This window comes from Thunnus thynnus, chromosome 3 (assembly GCF_963924715.1).
Source record: "Thunnus thynnus chromosome 3, fThuThy2.1, whole genome shotgun sequence".
NCBI lineage: Eukaryota > Metazoa > Chordata > Actinopteri > Scombriformes > Scombridae > Thunnus > Thunnus thynnus.
Genome location: NC_089519.1, coordinates 24,913,411 through 24,932,016, shown reverse-complemented (window position 1 = coordinate 24,932,016; position 18,606 = coordinate 24,913,411). Strand labels below are relative to the sequence as shown.

General features: G+C 42.1%; 1 protein-coding gene and 1 long non-coding RNA gene across 4 annotated transcripts in view; one reads left to right on the top strand and one right to left on the bottom strand.

Moving 5' to 3' along the window:
- Positions 1-18,606, top strand: part of znf827 (zinc finger protein 827) — a 69,584-nt gene that overhangs the window by 38,254 nt on the left and 12,724 nt on the right. For 2 of the 3 annotated variants that reach the window (XM_067584955.1, XM_067584954.1), the window contains exons 6-10: positions 8,149-8,391; positions 11,157-11,211; positions 11,433-11,533; positions 16,958-17,095; positions 18,373-18,544. In XM_067584955.1, the coding sequence (XP_067441056.1) occupies positions 8,149-8,391; positions 11,157-11,211; positions 11,433-11,533; positions 16,958-17,095; positions 18,373-18,544 (709 nt within the window). Of the gene's footprint in view, positions 1-8,148; positions 8,392-11,156; positions 11,212-11,432; positions 11,534-16,957; positions 17,096-18,200; positions 18,231-18,372; positions 18,545-18,606 lie in introns of all 3 variants that reach the window. The other variant, XM_067584953.1, reaches the window with a different exon arrangement.
- On the bottom strand, positions 303-8,124 carry LOC137179899 (uncharacterized). The gene is made up of 2 exons (XR_010927881.1): positions 742-8,124; positions 303-439 (listed from the first exon to the last, which is right to left on the bottom strand). It is a non-coding gene; the product is annotated as an uncharacterized lncRNA (long non-coding RNA).

The window sequence follows — 18,606 nt, the reverse complement described above, 5'->3', positions numbered from 1 at the left end:
GATGATAGTTATTATATTAGATACTTTGTGTTGCACCATAATGGCTTCACCTAGCAGATCCTCTGAACTGCTTTATCTGTTCAAGAAAAACGAAATAACAGCCTGGTTTCAACATTGGAATTTTTAGTATGCTGGAATTGATCAGCCATAAAATTTACAATGTGACACATACTGTTAAAAAAAAAAAAAAAAAAGAAAAAGAAACACAAAGCAAATGGCAGTCTGATGGTGGCGCAGTGGGGCGTTGCTCTATCCACAGCTCTTCATCCTGTGCCAGTGTGTGCGTGCTTGACAGACACCTCACACACCGGTTGCCATTGTTCTCTCTGGGTCGACTGGTGTTCAGAGTGACTCATGCTGGCTGGGAGCTCTGTGGTACTACACGTGTGCTGCTCCACTGCCTGCCCCCAGGTCACGTTTCCCTGTGTGTGTGCATGTGCTTTTGTGCGCAGGTTTGAGGAAGACAAAGATGACATGATTACTACTCTAAAACAACAGGGGGAAAAAAAAACCTAATTTAAGATAATTAGCCTTTGTAAATCAGAGAGAGAAACAGAGAATGATGTGGGCAGTATATAATTCCTCTACTGTACTGCCTCCACCTATGTTCTTTGTTTTATCAGTTCTACGTCTTTCTCTCCTGTCATTTCTGCTGTTTCCAATCCCTGCACTGATGTTATCCTGCCAGTTTATTTGGACCACAAGCAGCATGGCCAGTGTTTATCCCCTCCCATCACTTACACTAGCTCTGCAAGGTTGACCTAGGTTAGGGAGAGATGCTGCAGCGTTCATCCGTCCACTGGCTCCCTCTGCCCCCTCACACAGTCCTCAGAGCGCAGTGCCGTCCATTGCCATGGCAACAGCGGGGGCGGTAGATGGAGAGGGCTGTCTAGAGTGACAGCCTTGACAAGAGTCTGGACCCTCAAATGACCCGGGGGGTGGGGGTGGGGGTGGGGGGGGGGAGAAAAGATGGCGAGGAGGAAAGGAGAGAGCTGGGGAAAGGTCATTGCCGTTACAGTCACGTGTGATTACAGTCATGAGGTTCAAGGGCATCTACACTGTAACCTTTCTCTGTCCCCTGATAAAGGTCGGCCCCAGAACACAATAACCCAATAAGGATGCTTAAATAGGGAAATCACATTGGGGAGTTTAGGCTAAGCGTGCTCTTTGTTCAGAACATCACTATTTGTCTGTTATTACATGCTTATTTCCTCATTCTTACTGTAGTGTCACTACCGCAAATGGACACAGCCTAATTAAATTTCTTGTACTCATCCTTCCTCGACCATGGCTTTGGACAGTTGGAGCAAGTGGGGTTGTCATCATTACTGTCCATTGTGCTGTAACATGAGTTGCATCATTCCTTTAACTAGGTCACTCCTTCACTTCTCCCTCCTTCCCCCCCCTCGCTCCTCTCTTTCTTATCAAACATTGGTTGGTCACGTTGAGTCGCCTTGCTAGCGCTACCTCCCCCACATCTGCTTAAAACCAGGCTGCTGGTGTCTGGGGGCTAATTACGCCGGGCTAAATAGTCCCTGGCGCCAGCGGCTAACGTGTACTAGCAGATGGGCGCTGGTGTTGCAGGGCAAGGGGAACATGGCGTCACAGGAAGGGAGGGGGAAGGGGGGGTACAGGGTCCTAGGTGGTGCCCTGGCAGACTGGCATCGTGTGGGTAACAGCCGTGCCACCCACTCACCATCCAGCCACCACCACTATAGGTGTGAAATCACACTTTGTACTCGCTTAACTCATTCCTCATTCCTTAGGAACAGGCCCTCCATCTCTGAGGACATTTTACAGGCCCTTCTACAGCGCTTGTTACCTTGCTAATAAAAGTTGCATTAAGCTATTTTGACTTAAGGGGCAGAAAAACTCCAAACCAAAGTAACAGCAACAATTTTGTAGCTTATCAGGTTCTTTTTGTTAATAATAAAGCAAACAATAACCTGCTTGCACATCTAGAAGAAACAGAGAAACACCAGCGTCCCATTGAAGTGTTTTCTGGCTACCATTCAAATGAAGGCTCAGTATTCATTGATGGTTATCTCTGATTAGGTCAGACAACTCTTGTGATAGCGGATGCCTATTGTTTAATATGAAACTGTATTGTTTTGGTTTTGTCACTGTGGCAAAGCAATTAGCTGGACAATGGGTGTTTATTACCAGAGACACTGGTAGTTAGAGCAGCAATGGACACATCTGAAATCTCCTTTTTTTTTTTTTAAATCAAAGGATGCCAACATCAGCTGACCTCCCATAAATATACATGACATAATTTAATCTCCTGTAGGAGCCAAACTGACTGACCTACCACATGTTGTAGGCCTGCAGAGTGGATATTGAATGTTGTCACTGCCAACTGGATAAACTGACAGTTCAGTGTTCATGATTCCCCAACAAAGACGACTCCTTCTTACCACTTTAAAACGTAACTTAAACTCTTACAGTTGTAACTCTGCTGCACCACTCCATACCGCTATTAAAATGCATTCATTAAAATGCAACAGATAAAGTTGCAGAGTGCATACTGTATCTGTCCTGCCGCCTTTAGGTATTTGTAGGAATTTAGTCAATTGAAGATAAAAGCTCTTGTGGATGGACATACAAGTCAGTATCAGCTCACCTATCGTTAATCCATAGCTCACTGCAGGACTGGCTTATCGATTTTTAAATGTGTGTTTTATCTACAGCATGTGTCTATCGGGTGTAGAATGTTTTTATTTACATTATTCAGCATTATTATGTAATTGCTACATATTTCCACACACTTTCATCGCGCTTGATGATTGAATCACCAGCACCAACAGACCTGGTCCTCTGACACCGATTCTCAGTATAATTTTTAAGAGCCAATTTTCACTAAACCTGCCATCACCTTCCCTCACACTGCTTCATTTATTTGGAGCTTACATGAGTTCATACTACTCCTCCAGCCTTCGCATGATGGACAATAAAACACAGGTGAAGGTTAGGGAAAACACCAGCTTGTCTTAGCATCGGTAGCGCTAGTCACTAACTGTTTTGTGACAAAGAAAATGATTGAATCTTTTATTATAATGACTGTAACGGTTTGAATAATATGGGAAGCCTTGCTTTCACCTACATCGCGTTTACCCCTCTTTAGTTAGCGAATCAGTGTAATGCTCATAATTTATCTTTCCCCTCACATGAAAGGAATTCACCATTTATGCAATAAAGCTTATCACAGCATACTGTGTAAGCAACTGACCATTTTAATTCACAACACTGGCATTACTGTAAAGTATTACTTTCTGTAATCTGCTCCTGGTGTCCTCACCATGCCCCCTCAGTGTGGCCGCTCACTGACCTCTCTCACTCCCACCCTCCCTACCTCCATATTTGTCTTTCTGTCTTACTCGCTCCTCATCACTGCCTATAGAGCTCTTCACAGAAATGCATCCTTTTGCTCCTTGATATACTGTATGTGCTTGTCTCCTGGATAGCTAGTCATATATATATATATATATTTAAGTGATTGACAGAATCACTGAGGCAACCAACTGTCTTCTTTTGTCTTGACCTTATTTGATAAAGCCTTACTAGCCTTGTATGAGCTGCTATTTGTGCCAAATGTTTTTGTTTAGGACCACTTTATAAGGGCCATATCTGGCTCTTTATGGGCAGTTTATCAAGCACGCTGTTCCAGAGTCAGATATTGCTGCAGTTTGTGATCGTTGGAAGGCTGAACTACTGAGAGCTAGCTGGTCGAGGATCAATTGTAGCAGCAGCTGTCTGTGAAGGCTGCAGGCAAGGCTGCTGTGGCTCCCACATGACATGCAGTCTCCACACTGCAGCCTTTGAAGCGCCTGAACTCTTCACCCCTGTCTGAGCAGGTCAGCTAGAGAGCAGGAGAATAGAGAGATTGAGAGAGAGAGGGATGGGGGCAGGGATGGAGAGATGTGGAATAACAGAGCAGGGGAGAAGGGTAGACTAGGATAACGGGAGGGGGAGAGGTGGAGAGGTTGTCATTTATGCTCTAGCCATTCCTCATCCCTCTGTCCACCCCCAGCTCTTCTCTCTCTCATTCCACTTTCTTCTTTCCTCTCTTACCCTCAGGTGTTCTTTTTCTGGCACTGTTTGACAATGTTTTCCCTCTCTTTACCCTTCCCTCTGTCTGTCTCCCACACTTCACCGTCTGTCCAGGTTTTTGTTCCTATACTGTTGACGCATCAAAGCGCTGCAGTAAATTGACTTTGCATGTATTAAATCATTAATGGTTTGTGACAGTTTTTATCTAAGTGCAGTTACAAATCTGTCCTGGGTCTGTGCTTACTGTACAGTATACTCCTAAGTGAATTTGTTTAGGCTGTCACGTCCACACAGATTCAAGTAGACACTTGAGGTCAAAGTTGATCACTAAAAACAGAACATCGCACAAACCCCAGTCACTTCCATTCTGACTCAAAACCAGAGTAGTGCTGTGTCAGAGGGAACAAGGTATGTATAGTGCATTTATAGTAACTCGGCATACACACATCGTGAAAGTATGCAACATGGTTGCGGTGACATACCTAACGGAGCTAATACGAGCTTTCATTTGCAACCTTTTACTTCGTTGAGGGTGACATTTTGACAATCCACACAGACTTACCATCTAAGAGTTTGTCATTATTGCTGAAGCCCCTGCAGTGCTTCACGAATAGGACCTTTGTATCAATTTATCTAAGCAAAGATATAAAGCTTGAGCACTGAAACTAAATCCAAACTCTTAGTAACCAACAGCAACAACCAATACAACAAAGATGCAAATTGATTCAATTTTAATTAAAGGTGTTAGTGTCTGCAAAAAATACATTGTATTTAATTGCCACACCTGCTCTCAAATTAGCAAAAGGTTTAACTAACTCAAAAGTTGAAACCTTCGGGAAAAGCAAGAATGCTCGCAGGAAGATTGTTGTGAAGGTTCTGCGAAAGTGGATTTAAGTAGAATACCCAAGATATGACAAATTAATCTCAAGTATTTCTGTGTATGCGTGCTCTCCTCTCTAGATGTTGTTGTTAAATTAAATAATATTAATGTTATTTAAAATGGATCATGTCAGGTTTATCCTGCCCATTAAAACCTCGAGTTCAGGCAGGAGCAGACCGAGCTAAACTCTGCTGAGGACTTGTGTACATTAACACAAGATTAATGTTTAGATAAATGTAGGACAAATTGTGGGGAAAAAAAAAACAAATTAAACATTTTGTACTGAAATAATACTTTTATAAGTAGGTTTCCTAGACACAACAAAGCCGTAATATTTATTGAAATGGGGTAAAAGCACTTTTGCACACACAAACACATCACACATTCTTCCAGACCTGATTCTGTGTCCTTATGGCAGCTGGTGTATCACAGAGCAGGCACACACACACACACACACACATACACACACACGCTTGATTCAGACGGACTGAGGGCTGCTTTTTATGGCTGCGGAACATTAGGTCATGACCCCAACCAATAAGCCACAGCTATTATCAGTGTGGGAGTGAGGCCATATTTTCATTTTTTATTTTGTGACAGGTAGACTTTTGATCTGGCCTGCTGTGATGTGATGCTTCCAGTGTGTTTACAATGAAATATTTTCTCTCTGTGTCATGTGATCTCTCTCTCTCTGCAGGGTCCCTTTTTGGGTTATAAGCATGTTTGTCTCAGAACTGGGAGCTTGAGTGCTTACAGTAAAGTAACATTTAGTGCGTTTTGTTTTTTTTTTTTGTTTTTTTTTGGTAGCACAGCAGTCCACTCAGCCTCTGTCGTTAAGGGTGGTGATCCAGTGATGGAAGCTTGCGTGTCCCTTGGTTGACCCTTACAACGCGGTGCCCCCTACCCCTCCGCCCTCCCCGTTCTCCTCCTCTGCTCTGCCCCTCCATCAGCCTCTCCTAGGTTACTCTTGGCCAACTCTGGCCACCTGATTAAGGGATTAGTGGGGCTGATGGTTGTCAGTGTCCCCCTCATGCTGGCTTCTACCAATAATCCAGACACCTGGACCTAGGGGAGGAGGCCGGGGGGGACCTTACACTTTAATTCTACCACATAAACAGTATAGTACACACACACACACACACACACACACTGATTCAGCTCACAGTAGATATTCACACGTGTACGCAGTGCACTGTAGGTCCAGTCTTGGTGTCTAACACTGGCCTCGTTCAGCCTAGAAGTGGAGAATGTGAGGGGAGGGGGTTGGCAGGGTTAGCGCAGGGTTACTGTCTTGTATCTCCCTCCCTCCCTCCTCTTTTCTCCAGCTCTTCTAACCTCCCCCCCTGCCCCTCCCACTGCTCCCGATGCCCTGCCAAATTCATATATCCCATAATCGTGCTGAGTCGCCATGTCAGCAGCACTGTATCACCCCCACTGCTTTGTCTTGCTCCTGCTTGTCACCACACTGAGACACAGCCTCCTGCCATCACTCCAGTCAAAGATCAGCTACCTTGGAAATACGGACTCTAAGGGATGTCCCAGTCAATCCAATTTATTTTTTTTCTCCACATAATACAGCTGCACGGTTACTGAAGCCTGAAGTAGGCTCATATTTAATTTGGTAAATATAGCTATTAGAGAGCCAATTTCTGACAGCGGAGTAGCTCTGTATTAAGAAAATATCACCTGCATCAGAGTTTCCTTTTTAATGATTTAATGGCCTATAGTCTTTTGTAGAATATCCCTTGAGAGAGGAGAGACTGTGTTTGATTCTGCAGCTCAGCTCGGGACATTCCTAACAGATGCCATCTCCCTCTTGACTATTTTTAGACCGCTCTCGTCGTCTCACCTTTTGAACTTGTATGAGAAGTGAGTCAACAGCGGTTTCACCCATTGAAGCCATTGTTGATGCTTGGAAACAAACAAAAAAAAAAAAACGGCCTTCAATCTATGACTCTTACATCCCACACCTCTAGTTCATCATAAACAAAGATTCATGGCTGCTTAGTTAACATTTCAAGTGTTTGAGAGTCTTTCCTGTTTGCTTCAGTGAACTCGCATGAGCTGCTGGAGCCCTCCCCAAGCGACTGTGCGACCTCGCGGTGCCCTCTTGCCCTAATAATCACACAGCTAGATGCTAACCGGCTCAGCTCAGCTTTAGAGGCATTGCTCATGTTTTGGCTGTTATTTGGATTTCCTCATTTTAGCTTTAATTCCATTCATACAACATCTCCAAACATGTATGCAGTGTGCTTGATTTATATTTTAGTGTTTTTGCTTAGATTATTCAGACAAATAGAGTAGATTAACCATCTGAATACACCCAGTAGAAAATGTTTTTCTCATCTGCCCAGAGCTTTTAGGAATCAAATGATTTGTTTTCTGTCTACTCAGTGTTTATGATATCTTTTTAATGTGTGGTTGTCCCGGAAAAAAGATTCCTCCTCTGTTGTGTTCCTGAGGGTTCATTTTTTTTCTTTATCCAAATCAAGAGTCTAAGGATAGAGGGTGTTAGATAGAGGATGTGTGTTTTACAGATTGTAGAGCTCTTTGAGACAAATATGTTATTTGTGAATTTAAGTTATATAAATAAAATTGGCTTGACTTTTACAGGATTAGCTGACAGGTAATTTGTCCTAAAAAAACATCAAATTAAGCCTCATATTTATCATAATAAAATGATGCAGTTAGAGTTATGTGTAATACATATGGTTTACTGTCAGAAGCTTTATTTTAAAATATGACATACAGTATGCAAGCTTACACATTTTGCTGCACTTAATGTCCAGATAAATTGATTTGAATTGATGTTTTTGGATCATGCTTTTTTGACAGCTGGTTGTTTTTTGAGTAGTTTTTAGCACTGTAATGTAATTCAATACAAAAGTCATGTAAAAAATATTACCTTTGTTAAGCATCAACTACCCCTAATAATTGTGCTCCTCCATATATGTAAATAATTCATAAATTGAACAATAGAAAGTATATATTTTTTTGTAAGGTATTTTTTGCACAGGCTGTTGCATTGTTTTAAATTGTGTTTTTGTTTACCTGGTTAGTCGATGTATGTAGTACTATCTGTATATAGTACTCCTAGCATGTATTCTGGGAATAAAAAAAACCAACTAAATCTCTATCCCTGATACTGTTTAAATGGCTGAAGCTCTTCGATGAGAGTCTAACCTGTAATTATCCTCTGGTTCAATCATCTTCTGCAGAGAGCAACAAAGATGCCCAGTACCAGAAGGTGAAAGTAAAGGTGGAGCCCATGGAGGTGGACCCACCGCCCGCAGAACTCACCCCACCTGCCTCTCACCTGCTGGCTTTCAGCACTTTAGGGGCGAGTGAGAAGAGCGAGCCAATGACGAACCTCCCCGAGACGTTGACCCGCCCCCAGAAAGACCTCTTCTCCCAGGACATATCGGTCAAAATGGCCTCCGAACTACTGTTCAAACTGTCAGGTAAGTTCTTTCAAGAAACTGTCAGACACATACTGCTCTGTGAGCAACAGTGGATCCACAACACACATGCACAGCAACATGACCCCCCCCCCCCCTCCTGTAAACCTTGGACAGTTGACAGTGTGATACTTGACTATAAAACCTACATGTTTCCATTTCCATCCTCTAGTGGCTCTGTAGTAAAGTCAAGGATATATGCCATGTAATGACATCCTGCTTTTTACCTGTATGGCCATGAACGTGACATTGAAGTAGGAGACAGTTGTTTGTATTGCTAGATTAAGACCGAGCTTTGAGGTGTATCCGTGCACCCCCCCCTCCAGAGAAAAGGTGCAGATGCGCGTGTGTGCTCAGGCTTGTAGTCCCGGGTTGTGACCTCAGCTCTATCCAGCCTCTGATTGCTTCGCTTAAATGCCATATAGAGAAACAAGCTCATGTAAAATCTCTTTTCTTCTCTCGCTCTCAACACATATTCACAAATTCACACATTGACAGTCTTTCTTTCCCACAGAGTCTTGCATGCACACCTTTACACACTCCTCACACAAGGCCCCATGGGGAGTGGTGTCTGCACAAATGCCCCCTCTTTCCCTCCTCCCTCTCCTCCTTTCTCTCATTCTCTCTCTCTCTCTCTCCCTCTCTCTCTCTCCCTTGACTCGTTTTCAGACATGCCGGCTCAAGCACACTTGGCTGCACACGCTCCCCCCCCCCCCTGCACTTCCCCTCCCTCCTCCTCCCTTTACATTTCTCCCGTGCGGCATCTCCATGGCAACGTGGAAAGAGACCTCTGTCCTTGGCGAGCAGTGTGACGGAGTGGGGTGTTTAGGGTAGGGGGGGGTTGGGATGGGTGGGTTGTAGCAGGAGAGGGGAGGAGAGGGGGCAGAGGATAAGGAGGGTAGAGAGGGCAGCGGGGGTACGCAGTATGCCCACCCAGGGAGGCCAGGGCATCGCTAGCCTGGCAACGGCGACAACCGCCCCCTCAGAACTGGGTTTGAATGTGAGGGGGACTGGAACAGAGCGGGCTGCTGTCACACAATGAGCAATCAATATGAATTACCCAGAGCAGTAAGACCTCAGAGACACATCAGTAGCAAGGTCGCTCTGAACACTGAGATGGTTGCAGCTTTGAAAATTCACTTCAGTGCATCGCCTCGAAACTCACACATGTGGCTCCATTCTGTGGCATTCTTTATAGTGCTCTTTACCGCTAAACCCTGAAAACAGGTAGTCTGTATTCACATCGGTCGGCCAAGTAGTTATATTATCTTATTTTACAGTTCTCATTGTACATAACACTTAGAAACCTCTTAAAGTGTTTAAGATTGAACCACTCTGTGAGAAACCAGATGAGACTATTCAGTTCTAGATGAGCTTCAACCATATTAGAGCTAAAATAACTGACTGGGGATTAGAGCCTAGGATCTCTGGCATACAGAGGTGGCCTACAGGGCCTTCACTCCACATTTGCATATGTGTCACTACAGACGCATGCAACGCCATTTTCACACTTGCTTTTTGAACAGATTACACAGAATTAGCGTAATGTGTGATCGTGATCCTTTAACTGGTGTTATCTGAGGCGCCAGGAGGGCGGTTGCGAGTATTGTCAGAAATCTAAAGTTGAGGCGGACTCAAAGGCATCAAGAAATCATTTTCGGGAAAACACAACTGTTCCAGCCCACTCTGTACTATAAATTAAACTCTTTTATATATATTTTTACCCTGATAAATAGATTTCAACAAACTTTTCTAGCAAAGACTTTAAACAGTGTTGTACACCGAGCACTGGCACAATGTAATGTAAATTCTTATTACATTAGCCTGGCATTAAATCCTAACTTTTTCAAGCTTAAAATATTTTTCCTGACATCATGTCAGAGGTGTCGATTCAACTCTACGGCTGTCTCTGAGGCTGTAGTAAGTGTTGGTGTTATATGTGACTCGATTAATATCGGAAGTCTTCATTAGCATACAAGAGCGTGACCGTACACAGACAAACGCTTATGCCATCCAGGCAGTCTAATGCGGATCTGGCTAGCCATTATTATTCTTTAAAAACTTCTCATATTTGTGTTGCTGGGCCAACTTTCAGCCCACAGGTCAGCGGGCCCACCAGAGAGACTCCCACTACTCCAGATGGCCGATGCACCCCTGCTGGCATGGCAAACCTGTGCTTTACCAGCCAAGCTAAACTTAAAGTAATGCACCAATCTGGCTCATATAGTTTTTATATCTGTCTTCCACAATGCCCTATATGCAGGGAAGTTTCAGTACTTTTTTTTTTTTTTGACATATTGACAGCTGGTCACATCTAAATATCCCTTCTGACCAGGACTTAAAATTATAAATATAAATTGAGTGTAAAAGTTCATTCTTGTATTTGGAAATGGTAGTTAGACAAAAATAAATAAAAATAAAATAAATCTCAACTCAAAATCTACTTAGTAGCTTTCTCTGGAGCCTCCATCAGCGTTTCACAGCTTTCCATTAACGGATTGAGGTTACTCAGTTGTTATGAAAATGTTTCAGTCATTGTCATGTGATTTAAGCCTGGAACTTCTGTCACTTGATAATAGGTAGTTGTATATGCGGGGTTGGATTTTAATTGATAATATAATAAAGAAATATAAATAATAATAATAATAATAAACTTTATTTATATAACACCTTTTTTAAACAGTTAAGTGGAACAAAAAAGGTAAAATACAAATATAGAAATTGTACTGTATTAACTGGGTTGATGTCTTTTTTGTTTTTTTTTTTAGAAAAAGTCAGCAAAGCCAACAACCACAAAGACAGTAACATGGTGGGAATAAACAGGTGAGTCAATAATACCAATAATACTCCATGTACTTAATTTGCTTTTTAGCAGTGAAATGTCTAAATTGTCTAAACTTTCTTCCCAGTGTTACATATGATCTTTTTTTTTTCATTTTCATGTTTAGTAATAAACTGTATTTTCTGAATATAGCTTAAATATTTGTATAATATAGCAGCAGTGTGAGTGTTGGTATCATGCATCATGTCTCTCTGTGTTTCAGTCCATTCCTGGACGAGTGCTTCAGACAATCACCCTTTAACTCGCGCTCCAAGAGCTCTTCCCCCGCAGAGGCCAGCTCCTCTACCAGGGCAGCATTCCATGGTAAGACACATGTAAAGCACATACACAGTAGAGGAACATTACTAGAGGAGTAGTAGAGGAACATAGACATATTATTAGCAGTTGCAGGCGAGTAATAGATAGCTGGGTGTTGCATCGTTGCTCATATTGCGTTTTTGTGCTTGTGCATATTTGTTGTTTAACCGTTTTCCAAGATATTCTCTGAAAAAAAAAAAAAGGCAGAAAAGTAATCTGCAGCTGGCCAAAAGAGGGCCGTCATTAATTGCCAACAGTCCGCATTGCAAATTCATAATTCAATATCTTGTCATTCTGACTAACAAGACTTGGATTCTGGGAGAGACGATTGATGATGTAGAGATGTGTAGTAAACATACGCATATACTGCACATACGTGTTCTTACATTTACTTTTACATATACAACACACATACTCTCACACAGAAGCTTTGTAGCCTTGCAAGCTAATCAACATCCACATGACGACGCCTCCACATGTCAGGAGGTGTCACAATTAACCACCTCCAAACTTCACATGGATCTCGCCTTGCTTTCTGGTGTACCTCCCCTCCCCGTGTCATACTTAGAGCTCCGACAGGCCTTTATGCGCACTCTCTCGCATTTCCCCAGCCTGAAGGCCTCTGCCCAGGGCATCCCTCCGTCTCCCTCTTCTCTTTTCTCCTCTCCTCTCCTCTCTTTTCCTCTCCTCTGGCATCCCACAACTTCCCTTCACGTTCCTTTGGCAGTGAGAGATCCAGAGGTTAATTAGCTTGTGCCAGCTTTGCCTGTCCCTCTGCCAGTTAATGAAAATCTGATTGGCTTCTGGGTGTCAAGAGTGTCCTGAAAGTTAATTCGCCCAGCCCACCTCCCCTTTTCCCTTGTGTGTTTAAGCTTCAGATCCAGCCTCTGCTGCTCTCTCTTTTTTACTGTAGTTCTGTTTTACTCTTTTTCTCTCCTTCATATGTGTGTATCTACACCTGTTCTTCTTTAGTCTGTTCTATTTTTCTCCCCTTTTTTTTTTTTTTATCACCCCCACATTCTTAATATTGGTACGCATTTCTACCTGCAGTTGTAGGGAGGCAAACCTTCAATCAAACGGATTTTCTGTTAAGTGGTCCATGAACTTGCAGGATGCTTTCCTGTCAATTCATCACACATTTGCTACACTAGCCACCTACCTTTCTGGATCCAGCATCAAGAGAGTCATAATTTTAGCTAAGATGTGTAAATTTATTTGTAAGTGATTGCTGTATCATGATTGTTTTGAAACTTACTATTTATGGAAAGGTACCTGTTTTGGTTTTTTTTGTAGACGAAAAATATTCCAAGTTCTGCCAAAAACCAGGAAGTAAGAACTGCAATTTTCTACTCACAGACAACAACTACTCTATAATGCTATTCCCCTGCCAGCGGCATAACTGGAGATGTACTGTAACATCATCAGCAGTGTTTCCGAGATACAGAAAACTGCTCATTGTTATGGCTGCTAATGGAGTGTGATTGCAACAACTATTATGTAGAGATAAAGCTGAAAAGTACGAGTCTTTCCCTTTAAACAGGCGAGGAAGAATACATGAGTAGGAGTTTGTGTGATGGCAGCGTGACTTCAGGAGTTTGCTGTCTTCTCCCTTCAGTCGGGGGTTTTAGCACAATCTTTCATTTCTTGTTTATGTCCCTCTCTCTCCAGCTCTAATAGCACTAATTAAACCATTACCCACTTCAAGGCCCACACCACACCCTAATTGGCTTAATCATCAGTGTGTTTGCCAGGCCATGGCCTCAAGCCCCTGCCGGTCGGCTCCTCGTCACCTTGTGTGAACAGGCCATCCCCTAGTCTCACTTGTGTGAGTCAGGACAAGTTAATGCTGTTATGTGCTTAGCCGCGAGTCCCATAAGAAGGTCTAGGGTTCTCAGAATAAGCCATATACAGACCATGAATTTGGAGAAAAGCGGTGTGAATAGCTGGTCATAGTCAGATATCAGGATCACCGTCATGGTGAGAGGCAGATTCCAGCTAATGCAGGAGATCAGGAGGTCCACGACCTGCAGTAATTCAAGTTTCTTGAGTTGTCTGTTGTGTATGTGTTGTGACAACTTTGTCACCTGTGTGGCTGTGTGTGAGGAGCCACAAACATACACGCCACCTTTGCTGATTACCTACTTAGTTTACAGGCAAGTGTTGCTTTACACCGGCCTATTTACATGTATTTATCATCACACATATGAGCTCACTCACCCTTGTTACAGTGGTGAGTCACAGACCTGCAGCAGAAAAAGACTCACATGATTGTTGACTCAAAGGCAAAAGAATGGTTAAAATTAATCTACATGTCAGCAGGCTCATCATATTTCAAGATCCCCCTCCAGACATGTTTTATGATATGTAAAACTACTCTTCTTGGAATATTAAATTGTGACTGATGTGTTTTTGATTGAACAAAAAAGTTCAATTACCAGGTTACAAATTCTTCCTCATTGAAAAATCCTGAATTTATGAATATATAAATGTTTTTAGTTTGTAAAGATGAACCACTCGACACAAGATGTCTCCCGTTTCACTGAACAGATAAGGTGAGCACAGAAACTTTCAGCAGATGAATGTGAAAACAGCCTTCAAGTGTCAAACTCTGCACATACATCATTCTGCATAGTGAAGCTCAAACATCCAACTGAAGTAACAATAAGCACAGTGTGTGATTTTTGCTTATATTTTGGGAAACTACATTTCTTAGAAAGACGTCAGACATTGAAAATGATATGTAATCATGACTTAATTTAAATACAGTTTGAAGTTGGTGTTTCTACTCAAAACTGAGTTCATAAAAATATATTATTTCAGTTCTCCAAGTTGTGAGAGCAGCATTTTCCCCGTCAGAACATATTTAGCATTTCTTAGACTGCAACTATCTCATATACATAGGCTTGATTTATATAATCAAAAATCAAGATAAGAAACTCAGTGCATTGAAATTAGATTATCTTTCATCACTTAGAAGCATCTTTTTGTGGCGCATATATTACCTAAATGACAAAATAAGATGCCTATAGGTAGTCCACCGTACAGTCATATGTGCATCCTGCCCTTCCAGTGTCTCACTCTTTACCTTCCAGTCGCCTGCGTACGTAAACTAGCCACTCTCCTTTGGAAAATTAGAAGACGAATAGATGAGACATTGTTTTTACTGAGCTTGGATCAAACACAATGTTCTGTACTTTGTTTAGAACAACTCCAAATTTATCTGATGTGACGAATAGAAGCAAGTAAACATAAAAACACAACATAAAGTCACTTGTTTGCATGTAGAGGGGCAAAGAGAGGATTAGATATGTGAGAGATACTGAAAAAAATGCTCTGCGGTGTGTGTGTGTGAGTCAGTGCAACACCAATAAAATGTCCTTTCACACCACCATCCAAAGCCAGTGCATCTGTTCTTTAACATTTGGTTAACATAAAACCTGCCCCCAAATGCCAGGAAACATCTTTGCTATCCGTCATTGTGGTATTTTAACACATAAATATATCATCAATAGTGTTTCTTAGGACAACTTCTACATAAATGCAATTTGGGTTTGAACATATACTGTACATTATGTGCCTTACGGATTATCTTTTTTCCTCTTTAAGCAGAACTGTGAAGTTTATATACACTGTTTTACATTTGCTAAGAATCCAAAGTTGTGGGTGAGCTGGAGCAACTGAGCAGCAGAGTTTTTCCATCCCTTTATAAACACTGAAAAAAAAAAAAGTTCTTAGAGTAACTTAAATAATCTTTTTTTTTTTCCTTTTTAAGCGCCCTGCAAATACCAAAGTTTTGGCCAAGGTCAGTCTGTGTAGCGTGTTCCCTGAACAGTATAGACAAAAAGTAAAAATCCTTTAGCCATCTTCAGAAGTTTTATTGCACAACGAGAAAAGCGGTACATGTTTTACCCTCCTGAATCACTGTTTTCTATTCATGTGCCGTTGTTAAATTCAAAGCAACAACTTCAGTTCTTAAGATTTGACCAAAGCCTCTGAAAATACTCTCACTCACTTCTTTTTATTCCTTTGATTAAAGGGTGGATGAAGGGAGGGTGTTGACAGGGAGGGTTGGGTGTTGAGCTACAGTACAGTGGTCTGCTGCAGGCTGGAGAGCAAAGGACTGGTGCTCGCTGTTGACATTAGGAATGCATTCGCACTGCATCCCACCCGCAGGCTAAACAAGGAGCATCTGTCAAATGGTAGCAGACAGGTTTCATTCTTGTGGGTTTGCAAATTAGCCCTCAGTGTATCAAATGTCCAGCTGTTGCACTGAAACCGAAGTGAATGAGACTTTTCCTAATTGCATATGTCAGGGAACTTGAAAGAATTCGATTTTTGGCACATTTTCACAGATAAGATTGTACTTTTCAGTTTTTACCCATGTTATACTTACAAAGCCGCATGAGTGAATGAAAGACTAGTGCTCAAAATAACGATAATGACGATATGTCGCTTATTATATCGATGAATCAGTTCGACGTTTGTTCAGAAATGGTGAAAAATGTCTTTCACTATTTCCCAAAGCCCAAGGTGACATCCTCAAATGTCTTCTTTTGTCCCGACCACCAGTCCACAACCAAAAGATATTCATTTTAGTATCATAGAGGACTAAATAAACCAGAGAATATTCACATTTGAGAAGCTGGAATCAGAATTTGAATTTCTTTTTCTTAAAAAAAAAAAGTCTCAAAACAATGAATCGATTCATTTTCTGTTGATTGACTAATTGATTTATTGGGTAATTGTTGCAATTCTATGCAAGACTATGCTTTTGTGTCAAACCGGAGTCTTTAAAGAGTAACTATAAACTAACCTTAAATAATTATTTTCTTAGCCAACTCTTTTAAAGTGTACAGTTGGCTGGTTTTCCTCTTTCAGTCTCCTATTCATCTATATTCTGTTTCATCTCTTTTATTCTCATTTGTTTCATTTGTCCTGTTGCCTGTCCTTTTTTGTTTAGATATGAATTTCCTTATTCGGAGAAGTAAATATGAGTGGAAGAAGCCAGATTTGTCCTGTAGTGTTTTTGTGAAGTCTCAGTAAAGATGGATAAAATTGGGGCATCCTGGTGGTCTACTGGTTAACATGTACACCGTATACTGTGATCGCAGTACTGTCGTCCCTCCTCTCCCTTCTCTTGTTTCCTGTTGCATCTCAACTGTCCACTATCAAACATAAGCAAAATACCCCAAAATACTTTAAATTAACATCACTTGAGCAGGTTAGTACATGAGCACATACCACATCATTGTGTTATGGTTTTCTAGTTATGGTTTCAACATCAATACATATTCAATTCAGGCTACTTCGTTTGGTCTATAGCATCATGACTTCACTGCCATTCATCCACCTGCAGATGCTTTTGTGGCTGATCGTGTCAGCGGTGAATGATGGGGTTTGGTTTTCTGCGTGTATGTGTGTGTGTTTCAGACTCAGAAAAAGATGACGGGGAGCCGGGGAACGGGATTGCCCAGTGGAGACTAAATGAACAGCTTTTCCCCTGTCCCGTCTGTGGCAAAGTGTTTGGTAGACAGCAGACACTTTCTAGACATCTGTCTCTACACACAGGTAAACGCACGCACGCGCACGCACACACACACAGGGACATCGTTGGCACACAGCAGCTTGTACATTTGCATCTCTTTGTTAATGTATACTGTAGATGTTAGCTGTTGTGTTTGTGCATTATGTGCTTGTGTTTGTGCTGCCCACAGTAAGTAAATAAGGTTGACTAGACTAGATTACCCTTCCTTTAAAGAGATTACTACCATGATTAGTCTCACTGGGAAAAGTGCCCGTCTAATTACCCAGCTAGAAAGATGGCTCACACACACACACACACACTCACACACACAGATGGACACACACACTAGTGATTCTGATGCTGCTACGATTTGTTCACTTTCTCTCCCACAATCACAGACACAGGAGACTTCCTCAGGATGAAGCCGTTCACTCCCTTGTGTCCTGATTACACTGTGTTTTCAAACTTGGCCCCTACTTTGCTACCAATTGATCCATTCTACTCCATCAACGTCTTCCGCAGTCCCTCTCTCGCTCATTATTAGGGGAAAAAAAAAAAATTAATGAATATTCTACTTGTACACTTTTATTTAAAACAAATTAACACTGGATTAGAAATTAATGCAACCTACTCGGGATGGCAGGCTAAATCACGGAGCGCACAAATGGAGACTCGTGTACAAAATGCCCCCACACAATTGGACATGCTCTCACATTTTGCGTGCACACACGACACACACACGCACACACCATCTGAGAGTGCTGGCTGTGAACAGCTTGGCCACACCACAGAGAGCAGAAGCAGGGGCATATGTCAGTGTGATGGTCTTTTTGGTTTCCCCGGCGACATAAAGGTTGCCTGGCTTCATGTCCTTGGGGCAAATGGAGTGTGTGTGAGAGTGTGTGTGTGTGCGTGTGTGTTTGAGGGGGAGCTAGAGGGAGAAGATGTGTTGTTATGTCGATTTGTTTTGGGATAAAAGGGAAGGATGTGTTATTTGCATCGATTTTATAGCGTTCACAAATAAGGTTCAATTATGTTTGTATGTTTTTTTTCAAATTATTATCTTGAGGCATATCTGGGTGCTTCACAGAAAAGTTGATTTTGTCAGACATCACAAGGTTTGTTTTTTTTTTTCCCTACTCTTTCCAGGATCAGAGTTACAGTTGGGGTCAGGCGAAGGTGAGACAGGGTTAGGCATTAAGTAATTAGGTTTAAGCTTGCTTTAAAGGCTCAGAGGCTGAGCGCAACTTAATGAAATATTATCTGAGGTAATGTTTACAGTAACCCGAGGTCTTATGTCTGTGTGTATTTCTTGTTGCAGAAGAGAGGAAGTACAAGTGTCACCTGTGTCCTTACGCAGCCAAGTGCAGGGCTAACCTCAATCAGCACCTGACCATCCACTCTGTCAAGCTGGTCAACACAGACGCCGACCAGATCGTCAGCGCTGTTATAGCCGACTCAGCCGAGCGCAAGAACTGCCCCTACTACTACAGGTAGTAATAACAGACCACAACATAACATCCACTTGTCTTTAGCATGCCTCAAGCCAATAACA